Genomic DNA, 18,310 nt, shown 5'->3' with positions numbered 1-18,310 from the left:
GTGCCAAGGTCTCAGCCTAGGGAGCAGCCCCCGGGCCGGGCTCCGCGGTGCCCCCTACTGGTCACCTCTGCGGCCTTGGCTTCCCTTGGTCCAGCTCCCCAGCCCCAGGTCTTACACCCACCCCCTTCTTCACCTCCTCCCAGTCCCCTCCCCTTCCTCCCGGCAGCATCCCCTTCCTCTTCGCCCCCCTCCCCCAGGTGCCCCCGCTCCGACGAAGGGGCGCCGCTCCGTCTGCACCCAGAAGTTCGGGGCTGGGCTGAGAAGCGGTGCAACTTCTCGCAGTACTCTCCCTGTCAGCCTGACACCCCTGAGTCCACGCATCTCCTCTTCCCCCTCACCTCCTCGTCCGGGACGCTGCCGGCAGCGTTTTCGCCAGGCCCGCCAGTTTGGTCCCGTTTCCTTCGCTAGTTTAGACTCCCTGTCAATGACGGTTACTTTTTGGCCTTTTCATATATGCATATTTTGGGGGCCTTTAACCCCCCTCGTGGAGAAATGGAGGCAATAAAATGGCGGACCCGGAAGTGGGGAATCTGCCAAAGTAATTTCTGGCGGAGGAATCTGTGAAGAGAAAATGATTAGAAAACCTACATTTCCATTCGAACAGAAGGATGATGCACCTCCGAGGATCATTTGCTGTCCCTCGAAGTCCTTTTGCAGTGAAAAAGCGCGTATCCTAGAAATACTAGACTGAACTATTTAGCGTGGCGGAGGATTGTCGATTACGTGTCTTACGTGTCGTATAGACCCGGCAGGGGACGGACAGATGGTTTGTTTTGGCGCCAAGACTCAAGCGAACCGCGAAAGGGAAACGGGATTCCGTGTCGGTCCTGCTCCGTGGCTGCTTCTTGGGAGGACAGCCATAGGGTTAATAGGAAAACCTTGTTTCCTTGTCTCAAGCTAGGGTGAAATTGTTTGGGGCGTTCCTGGCTTTGCGCAAGAATTGAACTCTGGTGCCTGACGGACATATTTCCAGTTGCAGCCAGAACGTAAGGACCCTAGAGCCGAGCTGTCAGCGGGATCAGTGAAACGAACAACGGAGGCAATTCTTTTGGGGGGCCTGGAAGATGGAGCATGAGTTTGCAAATCCGTTTAGGTATTTTATTTGCCAGACAGGTGTGTCCCATCTCCACCCACCAAATGCCATGACTAAAGGTCAGCGAGAAGTCAGGAAAGAAGTCCTTCAAAAATAAGTAAAAACAGGAAGGGACACATCACTGAGCCATTCTTTATTAGATTTTGGCTTTCGATGTTGATAGTCGGCCTCTCAAAGTCTACAAGGAAGACTCACGTGTTTCCCTTTTCCGAACTCATCTGGATCTTGTTCATGTCATCTTTAAAGTATTTACAGCATGTTGCCCAAGTACTGTCCATCTGTATCGGTATTTATGGCTTCCCTTTCTAAGTCTGAGAGGCAAAATCTTGTTTCATTGTTTACATCCTTTTATACTGTCTGGCTCAGTGCCTTTCATAGAGTTGGCACCCCAAAACGACTTGTAAGTTGGTAGTTGGGTTTTTTTTTTTAATGTTTTAAGTAAGCAGATAACATATTTGGGTGAATTCGTTTATTTTCTTTGGCACCTAGGCTAAGATAAGGAACCGGTTATAGTGCCACAGGTGCCTCCTGAGGCACCTAGAATTACCACCTCAAATATGTTGGTAGTGGGCAAGCAGAATGGTGGATTGCAGCTTTCTAGCTAAATAATTTTAAGTTGATTTCACCCTTTATCTTGTTACTTACCCGTTCAACCTAAAGTTAGTCATTTTAATGTATAAAAGCTGCTCAAGTCATTCTTCCTCAAAGTTGAATATCAGAAAAATATACATAAGCTGAATGTGAAAACAAGGCTAACTTGTGAAATTCTAGACTGCGTTCCCGTGGAGAGAAAACTAGAATGCAATCCTGGGCTTGAATGTCTTTATTAAAGATATGAGTAAATGGCAGCGCAAATCAGCAAAAATTTTGGAAAGAGTGGGAAGAGGGTGTGGGGTCAGAATGTGATTGCTCACTTCCTGGTCTCAAGGGAAGCTGAAGAACTGTGCCTGAGGCCCAATGATCAGTCTCAGTGGGAGAAGCAGGAGGGCGAGTCTAAAGTACTAAGGACCAAACCCTATGCCTTTTAGGAACTGAATCAAGACCTTACAAATTATCACTAATAGTCAGCAAGACTGCATTTTAAGATTTGGAATTGAGTGATTTTCCTCAGACTTTTCAACCCACAGTTAGGGGAAAATTATAAAGTGAGTTGGCCTTTTTAAGAAACATCCTTTTGAGAGAGTGTAGCTGTTCCTGAAATGATTCAGGGCTTTCCCCTATTTTCATTTTTCCAAGACATATTATTTCCTCTCGTTTTATACATTTGCCCCCCAATTTCAGAAAAAGCAAGTGTCTTATCACTTTATTCTTTTAGAAATCCTACTGTCTTGTAGCAGATAATTGCAAATTAAAACTTACAAGGTATTCATCAACCCTTGAAGAAATATTTGTGTGTACTGGCCTGGAGCAGGGAATTAGGAAGGTTTGAGCAATCTCTAAAGCTGATTAAAATGACGTAAAAAAAATATGTAACAGTCCTTCTATTATACTATTACTCTCTGGCGCCCCCATCAGGCCTGTTTTCTAGAATTAATATGGGGTGGACAGGAGGAGGAATCCCTATGACCCAGTCACTAAGTACTCCATTGCTTGAACCCTTTACTTTGTGGCTTGAGGGTTCTTGAGAGAAACTGATAAGATACATTAAATAAATACATAGATAAATAAATAAATAAATAAATAAGTACAGAATTCTGGCAGATTCATCAGCACCACCTCGACACAGTAGAGGAGAGAAAGCAAGATCGATAGGGGAAAAGGATGGAAAGGAAAGGGCTTGAAAGGGAAGACAATGAGGGCAAAATGGTGGGAGAGAGGAGTCTTGGGTTTAGAGCAAGTCCAGTTCAAAGGAGTGGATGCTGGCAATGGGAGCTCTCCAGAAGTTGAAGGTGCTGTACTCAAGGAGGACATCGCCTTCAGGATTTTTCTCCTGCTCTGTTCCAGTTGCTTGCCCGGTCATTTTGCCAACGCTGCTGTCCTTGACTTTGTAGGTGGACGTATCTGACAGACCCAGGCTTTCCAACTCCGACAGATCCAGTTCTGGAATGGGCATCCTCCAGAAAAGAAAAGAGCTGTACTGGCTACTCACAGGGTCTCTCATAACTTCCTAGAAAGAAATCGTTTGTCAGTCTTCATGCCATAGCAACGTGTTTGTGGCCCATTGCCTTTCCTTACTTAGAAACTTTACATACCCATTTGCGTCTGTACATAACCCAAGCTCCCTAGGACATTCTTCAGGAATTCTTTTTCTATTACCATTTTCTACTATTCCCATACTTCTCCCCAACGAATGACTTATTTACCGCCTACTGCTTCAAGTCAATCTTAAGCCTGATTTTCAAGGCCTTCCAGAATCTGTCCCTATTCTTCCTAGTAGTAGCACATTCTCTGCTACAGTGATGCTCATTACTGTCTTGCTTAACTCTCTCCACTCTCCATCTTAAAATACTACCCAATTCCCAACACTCCAAGTCCCAGGGGAATCTTTCCCCTGAACTCCTATTTTTTTTAAGATTTTATTTATTTATAGAGAGAGGGGAAGGGAGTGAGAAAGAGGGAAACATCAATGTGTGGTTGCCTCTCATGTGCCCCCAATGGGGGAGCTGGCCTGCAACCCAGGCACGTGCCCTGACTAGGAATCAAACCAGCAATCTTTGGTTTGTAGGCTGTCACTCAATGCACTGAGCCACACCAGCCAGGGATGAACTCCTATTATGTTCACAAATACAGAACTTCTTCCTGCCTTTGGTTTAATAGGTCAGGTACCACTGAAAAGGGCTTCCGTGACATTTTGGCTTTCTGTTTTACACCCTGCCTTCTAAGCCCCATTAGAAATTCACCTCTTCCAGGAGGACTTACTTAAACTTATTCAGCTCCAACTATGCATTTCTTCTAGCATTTACCCTAACACCCTGTAGAGTTTTACCTGACTGTATCAGTTTGGGGTTACAGATCACCGTTATGTGTATAGGGATAGTCTTATCTCCTTCAAGGGACAGAGAGTATCCCCAAGGGTAAAAACCAGTCTACTTTGTACTTTCTTCACAAGTGCTGGGCTTTGCACACAAAAGACATTCAAGGCTTCGGATTAATTTTCTCTCACTAATACAATGAATACCTTGTCACTGCCACCTGTTAGTCCACAGATAAGCCTTAATGGCTTATCTATTTCTCTCTAGCCTACCTCTGCTTCAGAACAAAACCCAGGTGCTAAAAAAAGTTTTTTCTATGCTATAACAATTCTCTTTTCTCTGATCACAATGCTAGACTATATGTGATGGTAATGAGAGCACATGGATTGGAAACTCCAGGTAAGAAAGGTAAAGCTTAGATTGAAAGGAGAAGGTCCTTTAACAGAATTAAGATACTTTCCCATGCTTTAATTAGTACTTCTATTACCTTTTCTCCTCATCCCACTCACACCTTGATGTGATATGACTATTCTACCTCCCGGCAGCCTCTACCCTACTGCTTAATAGCCAAGGGAAGGGGCAAGAAACATTAGTTGAAATGTTCCCAAAGGAGCAGAAAGAACATTCCACCACCTCCAAAAATAGAACCCCATCTCAAAAGGACTTCCTCCAACACACTCCATTGGCTCTCGTTAGGCCTTGAGATGCCTAAAGAGTGGCCTAAAATAGGTTCCAAAATGTGTTAGGTTTCAGTAGGACCCTACAGAAACCCTATCAGCCTGTATAATGTGAAATGTCTTTACTAAGGCAGGGAAAGACTGCATTAATCTAGAGCATGTTTATGTGTGAATGTGAGGGCTTCAGGAGGGGTGAGTAGGTAGATTCAATGTTTTTAAAGTTTAAAGTAAATTCTGAGTTGTTCTTTTCTTGTTAGGTTCAAGCTCCAAAATAAACCCTGGGAGCTGAGCATTACTCAGCAGAGAAGCTGCTTGTGAGTGTGATGGGGGACTGGGACAGGGTGGGAACATGTTGGAAAGGTGAGGTCATCATCCTATAATATTTAGCTGATCATTTCCACAGTAATTTGCAGAGACAGGCACAGAAAAAGAGCTACAAAAAATGATTGTACTATCAACCAATCAACCAGGGTTTAGGTTTGTGGCTTTAGAGATCCTAAGAAGCAAACCTTATTACCTGTTAATCGCCCACATAGTTGACTTCTTTCATACCCTCTCCCTTACCAGGTCTCTCCAGTGACAGCTTAGTATAAGATGGGGCAAATATAATAGGCTCTTTAAAAAATAGAATTGGCCCTGGCTGGTGTGGCTCAGTGGATTGAGCCCAGGCCTGCAAACTAAAAATTATAAGAGGAATCATAAGAGGAAAAATCATAGGTTTTTAAAACTAGAAAGTATCTTAGAAATTATCTAGTGACTTGTGAAGCCTCCAAGTCAGTCTGGATAGAACCTAGGTCTCAGAATTCCCAGTCTGGTCCTTTTTTGATGTGTTATACATAGATACCTGCCTACAGCTTTATACCATCCTATATCAATATTCTCAAAACTTGCAAGAATTCTTAGTTTCTGACAGGAACTACTATAAAGGACACATGGGCAAAATCAAAGGGGAGGGTGGAGGTGGGGGAGGGAGGGGGGTTCAGCTGGGGTGGGGTGGAGGGATGGGGAGAAAAGGCACACAACTGTAATGGAATAACAATACAAAATTAAAATTTAAAAAAAAGGACTTAACAAATCTAAAAAGACTTCATTGAGAATTCTTAGTTTCTGAAGAGCAGATATTCAGTGGGTTAGGTGTTGATTGTTCCTGTGGTCCTAATTTGAGTGCTGAACTTGCAAAAAGGCAGCAGAGAGCAAGTTAGAATCCGAGACAGGGAAAAAGCTCTGGCAAACTGATTTCTTTTCTTATAGCCAGCGTATGTATCAAAGCTGTCCAATCCCTGAGTGTCTGACAGAGCTTCTCTCGGCAATTAAAAAAGCTAAGGGAAATTTCATGAACTATTAACTTAAAAGGCCTAAAACCTTTAGCTATGACTCAGAGACATGTACAGAGACTACCAAATGCATTCTAGAAAGACACTCATACAAGCATTAAAAGCATTTAAAATGAAATCAAGAACATTGACTACACACAAAAAACTGAAGCTAAAATACCCTTTACATTGATAATGAAAATTTAAAATTTAATACAGTATGAATTTAATTCCCAAGTACCCAAATTTTGCAAGAGGTCTCTTTTCAGCTGGCTTTCTCTTCTCTCCCCATTTGCTTGATTAACAAATATATGAAAAAAGATACACTCTCTCTCAGCCATGCAGACACGCCCAAATAGTCTTTGTCTAGACCCTCAGTGGGAACCCAGGGCCTCCCCAACCAGGCTCTGCTGTGTCATGCTGCCATGAAATGGAAGGACAAGGGATGGTGATGGAGGGGAATGGAAGTGCTCTGGCATCTCATTATATGTGCCTCATTCTGGGCTTGGATTTTTCTATTAGCCATGTCCTTGCCTACCTAGTCCACTGAGCTACAAATAGACATTCTTTTCCAGAATCTGCCCCTATACCTAGCTCTCGTGGGCTGTACTCACTAAGTTTAATATGGGATCAGGTAGTTCAGCACAGAAGCCCCCACCTTCCTACCTCAAGCTGCCTCTTTGGAGCAAAGGTTTGAGTCGGGGAGGAGACTGTTCAAAGAAAGATGAGGATTAATCTCAATATTATCTTATATCCTTCCCCCCAAACTCCCTCCTACGGAGACAAATCTGGGGTGAGGGTAGACTCATCAACAGAACACTACAGAAAAAAAAAGAGGAAATATAGGGAAATAGAGGCTAGAGCCATACAGTAAGACTAGAGATTCATCAAAAAAACAAATTATAGCTTGAGAAGAAGATACAGATAACTAGACTGAAGATAAAATACACAGGACAATAATTTATAGGCAAATAGGTACTTGAAATAAGGAGATAAATGCTGAGAAATAACTACATGTAATCTGTTAAAAATTAATGTCTGTATACAGGATTATAAGGCATGGATGGAGATGTGAGCGAAGAGATGTAAAGCGGTGAACAAATAACTACCCGTTGTTTATAGAGGAGCCTTCTCTCCTCTTGAACTGTCCCCAACCTCATCCTTATTTGGGGTCCTCGACCTAACCAGAAGCAGCTGGTGTTTATCTTTGCAGCCCCTGCCCCCCTCCCTCAGTTTGGTTTACCTGTTATCAATGAATTACTAGTGTGCTCCTAAGATGGAGGGAGGACCCCGGGGCTCCCGGTGCCTGCTCTGGGCTGGTGAGAAAGGCAGCTGTGGGGGCTTTGCCGGCTTTGTCTTCTCGCTCCCTCTCGCTCTTCAGTGACAGTCTGTCGGCTCAGTCTCCCCCTGCAATGCAGCCCCTCCTAAGAAGGGCGGAAGGACTCCCCGCCCCTCCCTGCCTGACTCGGCTAATTCAAACGCTAGGTTCCAGAACACTTTCAGGAGGAAGCCAGGATTAAGGCGTCTCCGTAGGTTTATTGGTCTGCACGGTTATTGCTCAGCTCTTTCAGCACCCCCATGCTGACTGAGGGCACATTGAATGAGCAGTTAATTGTCCTCCGATTTTAGGCTTATGGATTAACGATCTTAACCCTAGACAACAATGGAGTGCCCCTTTATTACCCAATTTAAGGATTTCAGGTTACTAAATGTTTTTCAGATTCAGGAAAATTCTCCTCCATCCCTCCCTCCCCTCAATCCCTGCTCCTTCCGACTAGCCTCCCCATCCTCACAATGGGTAAATAAACCGAGTCCGGTTTCATTTGGGGTAGACTGGGGGGATGCTTCTGAGAAACTTGGAATTTGGTTGGGTCTGAGGGATTTGGGGGGTCCGTTTCGTTTTGCCCCCCGATGCCTGGTGCGTAAAGGCAAAGTGCGATTCCAGGGGGCTCAGCTGGGGTCCCCGGCCCTCGCCGAGGGGTCCACATCCCGCAGTGCGCGGAGCCGGGGGGGCGGGCCTTGGGGGCTCACGAGGCCTGCTCCCAGGCCCTCCCGGTGCAGTGCCGCATCAATCCGGGGGGGAGCTGTGCGCTCGCCTTCCAGCCGGACGGGTTTCGTAATCGCGTCGCCGCCGCTTCCGCCCTCTGCCAGCCCCACCTCTGCCGGCCCGCCCTCGCTCCCCGCCGCGCGGAGGAGCAAGTCTGGTAACCCCCACACTGGCAGGCACGGAGCGGGAGCCCCCCACAAGCTGCAGCCCGGCGCCTTGATGCCGGAGCAGAGCAGGTGAGACCGTGGAACTGGTCCCCCGCCGGAGCGCCCCGCCTGCCCTGCCCGACAGCGCTGCACCGGATGCCGGGGGTGGGGGAGGAGGGTGTCCAGGGCTGTGGACTGCCTGGGTCGGTGGGAAAAGGGCTGCGCTCTTGAGTAACCGCCCTCATCCAACGCTCTTGCGGCGCGCAGGGTGAGGCCGCCGATCCACCGAAGGGAAAGAGGGGTTTGGGGGAGGTGGGAGAGGGAGGAGGTCTCTTCTGAGACTCAGTGACCGCGGTGGTGGCGTGTGCCGGACCAGGTAGAGCCGCGCTGGGTCCTGGAAGGTTTAAATTTGAGACTTAGGTAGCCATGGAAGACAGTGACAAATCCTAAAGATTCGCCAAGGGGTCCCAATCGCAGCTCAGCGTTGGGCAGAGCAGAGAATTTCTGCGTAGAGTTGGGGGGTTGGCAGAAATAGAGTCTGTGTGACTGAAATGACTGAACATACTGGGGAGGGGAGCTTAGGGCCTATTTCTGTTTCATCTTAAGATGACCCCCACAAGACCTGGTCAAGGGCACAGTTGGTACTGGGGTACATGCCTGCCACTTGCCTGAAAAGTGGGGTCTGCCCCTATTCTCTAGAGCGCCTCGGTAGCCCTTCATGTCTGGAGGTCTCCACAGGGGACCAGCTGCAGCTCTGGGCTTAGTGCCCACTCCATTCTCTTAATTCTCTCTCTTTCTCTTTCTCTCCAGCTGCTTCTTGTGAAGGCTTGTCAGGCAGCGGGTTGGAGGCCTTGGGGCTGCAGGCAGCGGGACCGGGAAAACCGGTTTGGGGCTAGACCAGGACCGGGGAACTACCTCTGCACATCCTTCCTCCCTGGAACCTTTCTCCCATTCCTTCTTCTGCTCACCCCCCAATAGTTTTGAAGCTGTTAAGCCCCGGTGTGACCTTGGTATCTTTCCCAGCTCCAGTTCACGCTTCCTATTTGAGACGCAGGCCCGGTTCTCAGTGCTACTTGGCGGTCAGCTTCCGGATTTATGTGATTTCATTCTGATACCTCCTGCTGTTTTCCCAGCTCCTCCCCTGCACAGTGGGTTTGAAATAGTGGGCAATAGATTCCATACCTCCTCCTGGGCTCACCAGCTCAGGACTTCGTGTTTTTTTTTTTTTCCTCAACACAATCTTTAGATATTTTAAAGAATGAGAGTGGCTGCCAATCACTTTTTCCCGGCCTTGTTCCCCCCACTCTCCCACCCCCAATTTCACCCTGCTCCACACTCTGACCCACCCACCACCCCTGCCACCCCACCCAAGTTTTAGTGACCCTTATGTCCTATGTCCTAGGGAATGGAATTTCCTGGTCACTTCTCATCATTCTTGGTCATTTCATGCCAAGTCCCACACATAACACTTTCCCTCCACTCAGTTCTGGCCAGGTCCCTGGAAAAGGAACAGAAACGTCCTTGTTCCCTCCACTGCCCCTTTCCCTCCCCCCACTTTTTCTTCTCTCTCCTCCCACCGTCCACTTCTGTCCACTCAGCTTTGAGCAGGGGATGCTGGGGAGAGTCCAGTCTCAGTATAGCCTGTCTGGTGGTGTTGGGGGTTTCCTCCGATTCTTCATTGTTTTCTTCATCATCCCCCACCCCTGCCTCCAACTCTTACCACAGGCTGCCACCACCATCACAACAAACCCTGTGACTGACTTCCCCATTGACCACAGCTCCCCTCACTGGACAGCTGTGTTCTGACTTCCGCCCTGTCTCATTACTCCTCCCCTCCAATGGTGGGAAGGGAAGTAAGAGAAAGGCCAGACTCTTGGGTCTTTCCCTCCCTTAGAAGCTATATCTCAGTGTTTGTGTAATCTCATCTCAAGGCTGTTAAAAAATAAAAGTAACTCCACTCTTAGATCAGTCTGGGGTACCAGACCCTCAGGGTTCCAGGCCTGGAGGTACAGGAGATTCATATTCATGCTCATGTGCAGTATTTATGTAACTGCCCTGTTTGGAAACTATGAGGTTGCCTGTGTTACAGGACTGGGGAAATGCAGTGATGAATATAGAGGAAAGTCAGGCGTGCCCTACCCTGGCTGGCAGTAATGAAAGTTCTTCCTTGGATACAAATGCTATTGGAAGGCTCCTTGTGTTGGCTGGTGACACTTGGGGATGGAAGTGGTGAGGAGGGAGCAGAGAACAGGTCACAGCATGAGGGAGGCAGGCGCAGAGCACGATAAGACATGTGAAGAGGGTGGGGAGGCTGGAAAAGATTTCTCATGGACAGAAGGTACCTGGCACGTGTCCCAGCACCCTGTGCACAGACGATCTATACAAGACATACACAGATACAGCCATGCACATATGTGCAGACAGGTATACGTGCAGGAGTGCAGTGATACAGGACATGGGGAAACAGCGTGTACAGCCTTAAGGAAAGATCTCAAGGTCAAGTAATGAACTGTTAAATGTCTTTGGGAGGGGTTGAGGGAAATGAGGAAGAACAAGGGCAGAGAATAGAGAGAAATTTCTCACTGTGGAAATTCTTTCTTGAGAATCAACCTGCTATATAGTTAGGCACCTAGGACTTAAGTAGTCAAGGTCTTAAAGAAAATCTAGGTGTTCAGGGTAAGGTTAGGAAAAAGGGAGGGACAGGGTGGAGGCCTTGTTTGTGAGAACAAAAAACCACCATTTCCTCTTCAAAGTCACTGAAATGCCCCTCCCCTTCTGCCCTAAACCCAGAGAAGGGGAGGCGGAGCTTGAAGTACCCCCAAACTTTGCTCATTTCTGCCACAATCCTTTGGTCCCCTCCTATCCTTTCACCTAAGTGCTTCCAGCTCCCTTCCTGTCATTCAGTACCAACAGCTACTGCTCCTTAACCCTGTGGTGTTGTTTGGTTCTTTTCCTTTGAGAGTCAAACTGTGAGGTTCTTATATTTGGAGGAGGTTAGTATTGGGTACAGGACTAGGGACTTGAAGCTAGAACAAGAATCTGGGATGAGACTTCTCAAGGAGGGAGGGATTTCTCAGTAACCTTTCTTCTCTCTTTACTTTCTGCTCATCCAGGGTTCCAAGCCTGAGGAAGGCACACCCTTGTGCCTGCCTACCCGCTTCACTCTTCTGGCCCTGCTAGTCTCTCAGGGTCTGAGACACTGACCTTTGCTGCTCAGCTGAGGCTTCTGAGGACTCTACCTTCTCTAGACCCATCCTGCTGAATGAACCCAGGGTATTGTTACACCTGAAGGGAGAGAGGAGTGGGCGGTCCAGGCACCAGCGCAAGAGCCCTGTGGGGCCCCAGGCAGAGGAGTGAAACTGGAACCATCAGGGAACATGAGTGAATTTTGGCACAAACTGGGCTGCTGTGTGGTGGAGAAACCCCAGCCGGTGAGTCTCCCCACCCCCACCCCCACCCCCCGAAATCAGTTACTGTATACTGTGAAGCAGACACACCATCTAGGATCTGCTGTCTAAAAAGCACTCTTCTTACCTCCTTCTCTGTCAGGATACTTTCTATGGGCAGGCAGGTCCGTACTAGAATAAAGGGGACTGAATGATGGAAGAAGTGAATAGTCCTAGCTATCACCTCCTATTCCTGTCCATTCTGAGCTAGGCCAGCGTTGTAGGTGGAGCTTAATACCTGTCAGTTTTCCCCATTGTTTCCTCATCAGCCAGAGGTGACTTTGACACGTCCTTTCTTTGTCCAGTATTCACTCCGCAGGCCACTGCCCTCACCACCCTGCCCGTGTCCTCTCCATGTTTGCTATTCCAGCCTTGCCTTTCATTCCCCAGTGATTTATTTCCCAGTTATAGCGCCCTATCCCCTTTTCTACCAGGCCCTTAGCTCTTCCCTTAGTGGTTTTCAAGACTTTTTGCTCCCTCTCCTGTGACTGCAGGAGGGGGGTTTCAGATATAACTCCCCCGTTTTCTGAAAGCAGAAGAAGAAGAGGAGACGGATTGACCGGACCATGATTGGGGAACCAATGAATTTTGTCCACCTGACTCACATCGGCTCTGGGGAGATGGGTGCTGGAGATGGACTTGCCATGGTAATAAGGGAACGGGGACAGGCTGATACGGGGTGGTGGCCCAGAACTATTCCTCTTTTTCAAAGTTCAAGCAGGGGACAGAACAGAATACTGGATGGGAGGTAAGAAGCTAGAATTCTAGTCCTGGTCACCAGTTGCATAAACCTGGGACCTGGCATTTCAGGTCTCTGGCCTAGGCCCCCTCATCTTTACAATTAGCAGATTGTTATTAATTGGGATGGGAGGTATATATGTCTTTCTAAAAACCATATGCTTCTATTCATTAAAAACTGCTGTCTCAGTGCCGCAGTAAGTCATATTGTGGTTGGGAATGTTGGGGCAGGAAAAAGGCCAAGCACCTGTGTCTTCAATAACATCTAACATGTGTTTCTCTCTCAAAATAAGGGAAATGGGCCTGGAGATAGGGAAGGAGTCTCTTCACCAACCGTGAAACTTAGATAACTATGATAGGGTCCTTTGTGAGATGATCTTAGTAAAAGACTAATATTTATCTCATCCTCACAAAGGTCACTGTAGAGGAAGGCATTGAGACGTCTCTTGGAAGAATTAATTAATTCTGATTAATTTTAACCTTTCCAGGTGATTTTATTGTCAAGGAGATGGGGTCAACCTCTTCCCTGGAGGGCACATGGGAGATCTCTCACTGTGAGGCATGAAGACTTAGGAGAGGGTTTCACCTGTGCTTTTTCACAGACAGGTGCGGTTCAGGAGCAGATGAGATCCAAAGGAAACCGAGACAGGCCCTGGAGCAATTCTAGGGGCTTGTAGCTCCAACAGGAATGGTGAGTGCTTAGAAAAAGCCACCCAACACCACCAGCACCTGCTGATGCCCTGCCTCAGAACGCTGATTGTCTGCAAGAGTGGGAATTGAAGGAAGAATTAGACTGGGAGAGTCAGTAATATAGGATCCAGAAAAGCGGAGAGAAAAGGATGTACAGACAGAAATAGAGAAAAGAGCACACTATGGAAATAGTCTGCACTTGATGGTGCCTTTCTCCCTAAGGCCTTGGTAACCTTTTTTTTCTTTTTTAAATCAGGTTCTGCTGTCTGAAGTCTCCACTCTGTGCCCAGCCCAGAAGAGATGCTGCCCCCACCAGATCCTTCTTAAACCAGTGCCCCCAGGGCCCTCTTTTCCTTATCTGCCTGGTAGTGCCTCAAAAGGCTTGGGGGCTGGACTCCCTCTACTCCCTCTGGCTAGATCCCCTCCTGGAGATGGGGTCAAGGCAGCAGGACTGACCAAATGACTACTGATTGGCCAGAGGCGCTCAACTGAAGCCCTGGACACTCTCAGATCTGAAATAGGAGTTTCTGGAAACCTGGAATGAGGTCCCTTCTCCTGAATGACGGTCTGGGTGCCACCTGTTTTTAAACTATTAACCTGGAACTCCTTAAATGGGAGGTGGGTGAGGTTACCAAGCTGAAGCTGGCTTTTTTTTTGAGAAGCTCCCTACCTCCCTGCCCTTCTCCTTCCTCCTGGAATGAACTGAAGCAGATGTCAAGCAGGCGCTGGGATGGTCACCACCACCTAGTCTACTCTAAATCTCAGGCCTTAAGTTCAAGCTCCTCAATATCTCTCTTGCCGATACCAGCGTCTTTCTCTAGTTAGACCTCTAACCCTGTTTCTGTAGCATTGCTAACTCCCCAGTATCTTTCCTTTTTTTTTAAATTAAAATTTTAATTTAATATGAGTTCTCTTAATTACCCCCACCCTGCTATTACCTGTGTTACATCTTAACACCATCCCTGTTAGGAACCTTATTGTTTCCCATTGAGTAAGAGTTAAGGTAAGAGATAGATCTTAACCTGATGATATTCCAATTAAGCCCTGAGGACCTGGCCTGCACTCTGCCAACCTCCCTGCTGGCCCAGGTGAGAGGAGGGAGAGGGATCTGGAGATACCCAGAATGCAGCACAACTAGGAGTTTTGCCTCAGGGTGGACTTCTTTCCCTACCATTGAGGATGGAAGGTGATTGAAAACAATCACCTGTGTTTAGGACTCAAGATTCTCACAGCCTAGGAGCAGGGAGACCCATAGAGCAAAGTTTCTCAATCTAGACACTTGACGTTTTGGACTGGGTAATTCTTAGGAGTGGGGGACTGGCTTGTGTATCACAGGATTGCTAGCAATTATCTCTGGTCCACCCTAAGAGTGATAACCAAAAATGTCCCCAGACATTGCCAAGTGCCTCCTAGGGAGCAAAAGCACCCCAGGTTGAGAGCCACTGCTCCAGAGTCAACATATTTTTCTCTTAAGTGATTTCTCTGTCCTCTCCCTACCCCTATCCCATTATTCATCCTAAGCCTGAGACTTGATGAACTAGACCCTGTGTAAAGTAGGCTTAATAGGGCTGCACATCATCTCCAAACAGTTCTTTATTCATTGTGTTGCTTGTGCTTGCAGGGGTTTTCTCTGTGATGGACATGTACTATGCTGCTGCCTTCTTGCTCTCTGGAGGAGGGGTTCTTGCAGTGGTGGCATTGGGGAAGGGAGGGAGAGAAAAGCAGTAGAGCCATAGACACCCCAGCATTGGCCTCCCTAAATTTTAAGCTCTTTCTGTGCCCTAGTCCTGGAATCAGACACAAATAAGACTCAGGGAGTTTTGTCTGAAGAACAGGTCCCACTCCTCACCTGGCCGAAGGGTCTGCTTTAGGTGGGAAAGTAATGGAGGAGCAGGGTCTTTAGGCACTTTGTTTTCTCAGGTGTTTTTTGTTCTGGCCCCCTCCTTGCCAGGAGATTAGGAAGGCAGAACAGAGCTGATGAGCTCCTGCCTGCCCTGTGTCCAGAATGCAGGAGGCTCAGTAGCTCAGCACTGTTTTGGTGGTATTGGGGGGTGGTCAGGAATGTGGGAACAGAGGATCCACTCTTGATTTCACCATCCATGCGGTTTGCCCCCATCTGCAGTGACTAAGGTTCTAATTTCCTGAAGTTTTTCAGGGTCTGAGATTGCTCATATACATTCCCAGTTTACTCTGTTCCAGTCTAGCTAGCTGCTCTTGAAAGTGGCTCATCCTGTGGCCCTTAAGTAGCTCAATAGCATGAGGGTTTTACTAGATCTAAAGGGTTGACTAGATAGGGTAGAAAGATGGGAGCTCCTGGAATCGCTCGTCACCCTGATTTTTAGCCTTATTCTTATGCTGATTCTTTGGACACAATCTTTTCTTTGGTGCTCTCTCTCCTTTAGCTGCCTTCTCCAATGTGTATGCTACCATCACTTTACAATATTTAGAGTGATGGGAATAGGTTTGAGAGTCATAATTTATATTGAAAATTTGTTGGACTTCTGAATACATTTTTTTTCAAATAAAAAGTTTAAGCAAAATAGTCACAGAGTAATCACTACAGGTGTATGTTGGGTTAGATCTGGCTGATTTGATGAAGGTAACTCCTAGAAAGTAGCTGACTTGGGATTTGTATCACTGCCCTTTCTGTGGAGAAAAGAAGACTGAATATTGGGAAGGCAAGACCACCATCATGTTCTAAGGGCTCAGCTCCTGTTTGGCCCTCATCTGAGATTTTTCAAGAGAAGTACTTGTTTAAAACCAACTTTGGAAATGAGGAAGATGAACAACATTTTATCCTGGGCGATGGGAAGGGCTCAAGGAAGATGCTGCTAGCTACCCAATTCCATTTTACGAGATTTTTGGTCTATCCCTCAGATACCTCTGTAAAAAGACACAAGACCAAACAATGTTTTTTCTGTACTAAAAATACCCAGTGGGTGCCAGGATGGAAAGGGTTGGAGGGGTTGAGATGCTGATACCTCTTCTCGCAGATCAAGTGGCCATTACCTCCGGTTTCTGTCTATCTGAGTAAGGAAACAAAATAGAGAAAAGGAGAAATATAATGACATCTTATTTCTTTTTTCCTTGCTTCATAACCCTCATCCCCTCAACACTACTACTGCCCCCTATTGATGCTTTTTTTATATCAAATAATGGCATTGGACACATGGAGAAAGACAAAAAAAACTGGCAAAATGACCATGTACACATTTTATAGTCCTTCCCCTCTCCTCAAAGGTCCTGTCATCCTATCAATTGAAAATATCTGATCAGGTCAATCAGAGCATTTGGTAGCTCTTTTGGTAAAGCAGAGGGCTGTCCTTCCTTGAGAATTCTTAGGTTGCTGGGAATAATCCCAGGAGAATTCTTGGGGATGGTGGTTAAGAGCATTGGCACTAGCGTCAAACCTGGCACTCATTTAAAGTCTGCTGTGACTCTGCCACTTAGTAACTTTATAAACCCTGATTTATCTGTAAAGTATGGATAATACCTCATAGGTTTGGTGGAGTGCACATAAAGATCACGGTAAAGTGCACGTAGCAAGACCTCAAATACTGTCTGTTGTTACTGTTAAAGCATTAATAAGCTGAAAGTTATCTTCCATGTGCACTAATTATCTGTGCATCAAGAATTCTTTACATATCTACAATCTTAACAATTTCATCAATTATCATCTGATGACCAATAATTCATGGTGCCTAATCAACCAGTTGTTCAAGATATAACACAGGTGGAATCCACGGGCAACAATAATGTGAATAAACAATGAATATTATGAATCTGTAACAAAACATAAGTAACAATTCATGCAAGCACACTGGGCTTAGCAACAGGGTTTTGGCTATCAGGACTTTTTCCGATCCGTCATCAAAGATCCTGGCACATCACCAAACACTTACTGGTTGCATCTTTGTGAACACTGAAGAGAGGCTGTTCCAAATATCCTCCAGCCCGTCCCTGACCTGCCTCCAAAACACAAGGGCCGGGCTGGGGCTGATTAAGTGCAGGGGGCTGGGTCTGAGTCTGGTGCCGAGGGGCGCTATGGTGGTGGTGGTGGTGGTGGTGGTGCTGGTGCTGGTCTGACTGCTGCAGCTGGCGTCAGAACAGAGGCCAGAGTCCAGCGGGCACTCCTCAAGATGCCGGTCGCAGCGACATTGATGGTAGGTGCAAGGACGGTGCTCTGTACGGATTTGGCTCAGTGCCCCTACTCGAAGACGCCCTGAAAGGCCCTGCAGCCTCCCGGCCCGGGTCCGGCTCATGGTGCCTGACTTGCAATGGCAGTGCCACGGGCCCCAGGGCATCAGCACCAGGCGCAGGTCTTCGGGAGGAGGCATGGCTGTGGTTGAGGGCCGGGGCCTGGGGGTGGACCCTGCTGTGGACCACCGGGTCAGGCTGGTGTGCAAGAGGGTGGGGTGCTCGGGGTTCTCAGTAGATCTCCAGGTGGAGGATGGCAGGCTTGTGGTCAGCCTGTATTCTGGATCCTGGATATTCGCTGCAAACCTTGAGGTTAACTTCTTTGTAGTACTGGATATCGTACTGGCGACCTCTAAATTACTGTTATTCTTTTGGGCGTTAATCATAACCCCTTCCTCCAAAGACCCATCCCCATCTTGTTCCCACGAACGCAACCTACTGATGTCCGTGGACACCGTACTGGCCAAGAGCTCGGCAGCAGCGGGGCCTGCCAAGCGGTCGGCATTGGCCACGACGTCATCCTCATCATCCTCCATTATTACCCTCCTCTTCGGGGGAACGCTGGTTCTGGGGGTGGTCCGGTATTTGCGGGTCATCGTGCCTCCCATGCGGAAACTGACCGGCTGCGTCCCAGTTGAAGTCAGGCCTTGGGCCCCCGCCGCCGCTGGGGGCCCCAGACTCAGCAGCAGGGCCCAGAGCAGCGCGCCGGCGGCGGGGACCATGGGGCTGGATCGTGTGGGGCTCAAAGGGAGGCCAGTGATGGAGGCCGGGGCTCCTACTTTCTCTGCCTTCCACTCTCGACCGACCCACCGGGTCGTTAGAACGAGGGGCTCTGCTGCGCGCGCCACGCCCCTCCCCCAGGCCCTCTGTCCCGCAGCCCCAGGGGCTGGGCTAAAAATTCTCCAAAACCCCCGCCACAGGGGTTCCCCTGGCAGACGACGGATTGTGATGTAAGGGGCTGGGGAAAGAGCAGTTCGCTTCCTTGGCACACTGCTTAAATCTCTCATCGCAATTTATTAACCACTACACATCTGAATTGACTAAAGAAAGG

At 47.7% G+C, this 18,310-nt stretch overlaps 4 protein-coding genes across 13 annotated transcripts in view; 1 reads left to right on the top strand and 3 right to left on the bottom strand.

The window, feature by feature from the left end:
* Positions 1-871, bottom strand: part of GABPB2 (GA binding protein transcription factor subunit beta 2) — a 33,809-nt gene extending 32,938 nt beyond the window's left edge. For 3 of the 8 annotated variants that reach the window (XR_002975720.3, XR_002975721.3, XM_024570307.3), the window contains exon 1: positions 339-556. The gene's annotated coding sequence lies outside the window, so the exon portion shown is untranslated. Of the gene's footprint in view, positions 1-338; positions 558-588 lie in introns of those variants that run through there. The other 5 variants (XM_045203469.3, XM_045203467.2, XM_045203468.2 and 2 more) reach the window with 3 other exon arrangements.
* Positions 872-1,909: 1,038 nt separating this feature from the next.
* MLLT11 (MLLT11 transcription factor 7 cofactor) lies at positions 1,910-7,514 on the bottom strand. Of its 2 annotated transcripts, none has more exons than XM_024570322.4 (2): positions 7,239-7,514; positions 1,910-3,196 (listed from the first exon to the last, which is right to left on the bottom strand). In XM_024570322.4, exon 2 carries the CDS (start codon positions 3,192-3,194, stop codon positions 2,922-2,924), a length of 273 nt encoding a protein of 90 aa, XP_024426090.1. In that variant the 5' UTR covers positions 3,195-3,196; positions 7,239-7,514; the 3' UTR covers positions 1,910-2,921. The 2 variants fall into 2 exon arrangements, with proteins under 2 accessions (XP_024426090.1, XP_024426089.1); XM_024570321.4 differs by having other exon boundaries at positions 1,910-3,200; positions 7,239-7,510.
* Positions 7,515-8,122: 608 nt separating this feature from the next.
* CDC42SE1 (CDC42 small effector 1) lies at positions 8,123-15,604 on the top strand. Of its 2 annotated transcripts, none has more exons than XM_071220011.1 (5): positions 8,123-8,278; positions 11,302-11,619; positions 12,168-12,281; positions 12,975-13,063; positions 13,319-15,604. In XM_071220011.1, exons 2-4 carry the CDS (start codon positions 11,566-11,568, stop codon positions 13,047-13,049), a joined length of 243 nt encoding a protein of 80 aa, XP_071076112.1. In that variant the 5' UTR covers positions 8,123-8,278; positions 11,302-11,565; the 3' UTR covers positions 13,050-13,063; positions 13,319-15,604. The 2 variants fall into 2 exon arrangements, with proteins under 2 accessions (XP_071076112.1, XP_024426181.1); XM_024570413.3 differs by having other exon boundaries at positions 8,124-8,278; positions 12,171-12,281.
* Positions 15,605-15,957: 353 nt separating this feature from the next.
* Positions 15,958-18,266, bottom strand: C12H1orf56 (chromosome 12 C1orf56 homolog). Its single transcript, XM_024569998.4, has 2 exons — positions 16,965-18,266; positions 15,958-16,088 (listed from the first exon to the last, which is right to left on the bottom strand). The coding sequence occupies exons 1-2, from the start codon at positions 18,264-18,266 to the stop codon at positions 16,068-16,070; spliced, it is 1,323 nt and encodes a 440-aa protein (XP_024425766.2). The 3' UTR covers positions 15,958-16,067.
* Positions 18,267-18,310: the final 44 nt, after the last annotated feature.

Source organism: Desmodus rotundus, chromosome 12 (genome assembly GCF_022682495.2).
Source record: "Desmodus rotundus isolate HL8 chromosome 12, HLdesRot8A.1, whole genome shotgun sequence".
NCBI lineage: Eukaryota > Metazoa > Chordata > Mammalia > Chiroptera > Phyllostomidae > Desmodus > Desmodus rotundus.
This window is presented reverse-complemented; position numbering and strand designations above follow the sequence as displayed.

Coding starts and splice junctions, on each gene's coding strand:
- MLLT11 (XM_024570322.4), bottom strand. CDS start 3,194: ATGAGAGACCCTGTGAGTAGCCAGTACAGCTCTTTTCTTTTCTGGAGG.
- CDC42SE1 (XM_071220011.1), top strand. CDS start 11,566: ATGAGTGAATTTTGGCACAAACTGGGCTGCTGTGTGGTGGAGAAACCC. Junction 11,620..12,167: donor TGGTGGAGAAACCCCAGCCG/GTGAGTCTCCCC, acceptor GTTTTCTGAAAG/CAGAAGAAGAAGAGGAGACG. Junction 12,282..12,974: donor CTGGAGATGGACTTGCCATG/GTAATAAGGGAA, acceptor GCTTTTTCACAG/ACAGGTGCGGTTCAGGAGCA.
- C12H1orf56 (XM_024569998.4), bottom strand. CDS start 18,266: ATGAGAGATTTAAGCAGTGTGCCAAGGAAGCGAACTGCTCTTTCCCCA. Junction 16,089..16,964: donor TGTTCACAAAGATGCAACCA/GTAAGTGTTTGG, acceptor TTCCTTACTCAG/ATAGACAGAAACCGGAGGTA.